General features: G+C 48.1%; 1 protein-coding gene across 1 annotated transcript in view; it reads left to right on the forward strand.

Moving 5' to 3' along the window:
• SRP19 (signal recognition particle 19) overlaps positions 1-4,023 on the forward strand; it is an 8,119-nt gene that overhangs the window by 598 nt on the left and 3,498 nt on the right. The window contains exons 2-3 of the mRNA XM_014587203.2: positions 2-114; positions 193-268. Coding sequence (XP_014442689.1) covers positions 2-114; positions 193-268 — 189 coding nt within the window. The remainder of the gene's footprint in view (position 1; positions 115-192; positions 269-4,023) is intronic.

The following is a 4,023-nucleotide window of genomic DNA, read 5'->3' on the forward strand; positions in this document are numbered from 1 at the left end:
CCGCTGCGCCTCGCCAGGCCGGAGGCCCCCAGACGGCTGTACTCCGGCGCTGAGGCTGTGCAGTAGCGGACCGCCAGAGAGGCTGTTAGCAATAGAACCCGCGAGGCAGGCCGTGTAGGTGTACCGGCCGCGGGGACGGCCGAGTGGGCGTGCGCGGACACTGCCGGGTGACGCCCTGTGCTTTCCCGCCAGGTTCGTTTGTATCTACCCTGCCTATTTGAACAACAAGAAGACCATCGCGGAGGGGAGGCGCATCCCCGTCAGCAAGGTGAGCGCCACAGGCTCCTCCTCTGCACGTCCTCTGGACAAGCCGTGTAGGTGTACCGGCCGCGGGGACGGCCGAGTGGGCGTGCGCGGACACTGCCGGGTGACGCCCTGTGCTTTCCCGCCAGGTTCGTTTGTATCTACCCTGCCTATTTGAACAACAAGAAGACCATCGCGGAGGGGAGGCGCATCCCCGTCAGCAAGGTGAGCGCCACAGGCTCCTCCTCTGCACGTCCTCTGGACAAGCTGCCAGACTACGGTCATTTCCGTAAGACTGGAAGGGGAAAGGCCTTAATGCATACAGAAGGGCTGCTTTTCTATTAAAGAATTATACTGTTTAGTGGCCGCCAGGTGGCATGGTGGTTAAGGCGGCCCGACTCCCACATGGCTGACTGCAGTTCGAGTCCTGGACCTGGCAGCTTGCTTTCTCAATTTGCTTCTCTCTCTCTGTTTAACTTCAAAATAAAAGAAAATAAAATAATGACAATGAATACAATTAAATAAAAAAAGAGAATTATACTATTTAACTTTACTTACCCATGTGTTTGTTTATTTTAATTTGACCAGAGAGGGACACATTCAGAGAGAGGGGGAGGGAGAAAGTGAGAAAGCCAGCCGTCAGTTTCCGGTACTCCAACTGCAGTTGGCCATGTGGGAGTTCAGTACCCTTAACAGCCAGCCACCTGCCAGTCCCTTCTTAATTTCTTTTTAAGGTTTTTGCCTTAGGGTGCCTGCTCACACCAGAAAGAGAGATAGTGAAATTGAGAGATCATTGGTAGGGAGGAGTGGCCATATTTCAATTGCTTCTCCTCCTGGGATTTTGAGTGCGCAAACACCCAGTGTGATTTTCAAACCGCTGGGTCTGGGACTTGACCTGTGGTCAGCCATGTGGGAGTCCAGTACCTTAACCACCACATCATCTGCTGATCCCTCGAAGTGATGTTTTCAGTGGTGCTTAGTTAACCTGTGTCTGTAAAGAAGTAAATGGGAGAAGGTTCTGTAGGGTTTATGCTACAAACCTCACTATCTGGACGATTGATTCGAGGACCCCCCCCATCATCCAGGTGCCAAAATCTGCAGATGCTCAAGATGTGCCGTCAGCCTGCCGTGTCCTGGGGCTCGTGTCTGAGTGGCTGGCTGCCCCAGCATGCGAGAAGGTTGCTATGTCCTCCTAATTTCTGTCCCTCCTGTCTACTCACACACAGGAGGTACCACTGTCTTCACTTCCAACACTGCAGGTTACTTTGCTGGTTTTGAAGTTTATATAAATGGAATTGAACACTTCGTATCTTTTTTCCACTGAAGAAGCTTAGAGTTACCTACTTAAAGGTAGTTCAGTTCTAGTTATCATATAGCAGGATTTCTCAGCAGCAGGGCCATTCATTTTTTTTTTTATTTACTTAAAAAATTTTTTTAAGTTTTTTACTGTGGTTTTTTACATGTACTCACAGATGAGACAGAAAGAGGGAAGGTAAGAAGTCTATCACACCCCAGGCAGGATGGCCACACTACGCGGCCACACTACAATCCCTTCTCTCTTGTTCTTGAGGAATTTCAGGCATGCACCACACACATACCCAGTATGTTTTCTTTTTGTTTTGTTTTGTTTTGTTTTTGTTTTTGGAGAGATTTTCACCGTAGGGCGTGTGCGCTCGCCAGACAGCCAGAGAGAGACATAGAGACAGAAAGCGAGAAATCACCCCCCAGGGGGGATGGTCACGCCGCAATTCCTTCTCCTCCATTCTCCTCTCGGGATCCTGGGCACGCACGCACACGCGCCCGGCGTGAGTTTTAAGCCACCGGGTCCGGGACACAAACCGCGGTCGACCACGTGGGAGTCCGGCGACATAGCCATTACGCTAACTGCTGGTTCCCCCCAGTATGTTTTTGAAGCTGTGGATCCCATGAAGTCAGCCATGTGGGATCCATACAATACCTTAACCACCGAACCACCTGCCGGCCCCAGCTATTGACTTTTTGAAGCAGGTAATTCTTTCTTTTTTTTTTCTGCTAGTGGGCATGTGGCTAGCTGAAAGACAGACAGAACTGAGACGGAAAGGGAAAGGGAGAAAGCACGCTTCTGGGGGCATGGCCACAATGCAGTGCCTTCTCCATTTCTGTACCCTATCAGGATTTGAGGATGCACACTTGCCTGGTGTGTGTTTTCCCAGCAACCAGGACTTAGCCAAACTACTTGGTCAGCCATGTGAGATTTGGCTGCCTTAACCACTAGGCCACAGTGCTGGCCCGAGGCAGATAGTTCTTGCTTGTAGGGCGTGTCCTGTGCATTTTAAGATATTTAGTAGAGGGACTGGCTGGTGGTGTTGTGGTTAAGGCGCTGGACTCCCACATGGCCAACTGATTCCCATCCCAGACCAGGCAACTTGCTTTCTCACTTGCCCTCTTCCTCTCTCTGTGGTCAAGTTAAAAGTAATAATGATGATGATGAATAAAAATAAATAGTTCTTTTTAGAAATTAATAATAAATAAAACGAAATAAATCTTTAAAAAAAAATAAAAAGATACTTAATCGAATCCCTAGCCTCTACCCACTAGGTGACGGTGTCCATCTTCCACTCCTCCACCGCAGTGATCAAAAGTGTCTCCAGAGGACCAGCAACTGGTATAATAGTTAAGGCACTGAACTTTCACATGGCCAACTGGGGTTCAAGTCCCGGACCCAGAGGCTTGAGACATGGCAGGCGTGTGTGTGCATGTCCAATGTCCCAGAAGGAGAATAGAGAAGAAGGGACTCCTGCATGGCCATCCCTCTGGGGGATGATTTCTTGCTTTTGTGCTCTGTGTCTCTGGCGAGCAGAGAGAAAATCCCTTTTTAAAAAAAGTCTCCAAGGTATTTGCTAGTGTCTCTTGAGTATTGGGGGAGTAAAATTCCCCTGCTAGAAGCTGCTCCTCCGTAACACAGTACTTCCTCCTGTCCACAGTTTCAGTTTCCCAAGTGGTCTGAAAATACTTAATGTTATTGTTGTTAATATTCTTATTGTGCTAATTAAGACATAAACTTTATCGGGACCAGCAGTTGGCGTAATGGCTATGTCGCTGGACTCCCATGTAGCTGACCACGGTTCAAGTCCCAGACCCAGTGGCTTAAACTCAGTGCTGGGTGCGTGTGCATTCGTGCCCAAGATCCCGAGAGGAGAATGGAGGAGAAGGGATTGCGGCATGACCATCGCCTCTGGGGGATGATTTCTCGCTCTCTCTGTCTTTCCCGCGAGCGTATGTGCCCTATAACAAAAAAAATCTCCAAAAAAAAAAAAAAGTTAAACTTTATCATATGTAGGTGTGTGTAGGAAAAGACAGCATACATATATGGTTGACTCTTTGTATTCACAGGTTCTGCATCAGCACTTTTTTTTTTTTTTTAAAGAACTCTTTTATTTCATTTTATTTATTTATTTAGGGGCAGTTTTTGCTGTCGGACGTGTGCACTTGCCAGAAAGAGAGAGACAGAGAGACAGAAAGTGAGAAATCACCCCCTGGGAGGGGGGATGGTCACACCATAATCCCTTCTCCTCCATTCTCCTCTCGGGATCTTGGGCACGCACGCACATGCGCCTGGCGTGAGTTCTAAGCCACCAGGTCTGGGACTTGAACCGCAGTCCACTACGTGAGAGTCCAGCAACATAGCCATTATGCTAAATATTGGTCCCTATTTATTTATTTATTGGAGAGGTTTTTGGGTTTTTTTTTTTTTTTTTTTTTTTTTTTTTTTTAGTTTGGATGTGCTTGCAGAAAAAGACA

This window comes from Tupaia chinensis, unplaced genomic scaffold (genome assembly GCF_000334495.1).
Source record: "Tupaia chinensis unplaced genomic scaffold, TupChi_1.0 Scaffold000195_1, whole genome shotgun sequence".
Taxonomy (NCBI): domain Eukaryota; kingdom Metazoa; phylum Chordata; class Mammalia; order Scandentia; family Tupaiidae; genus Tupaia; species Tupaia belangeri.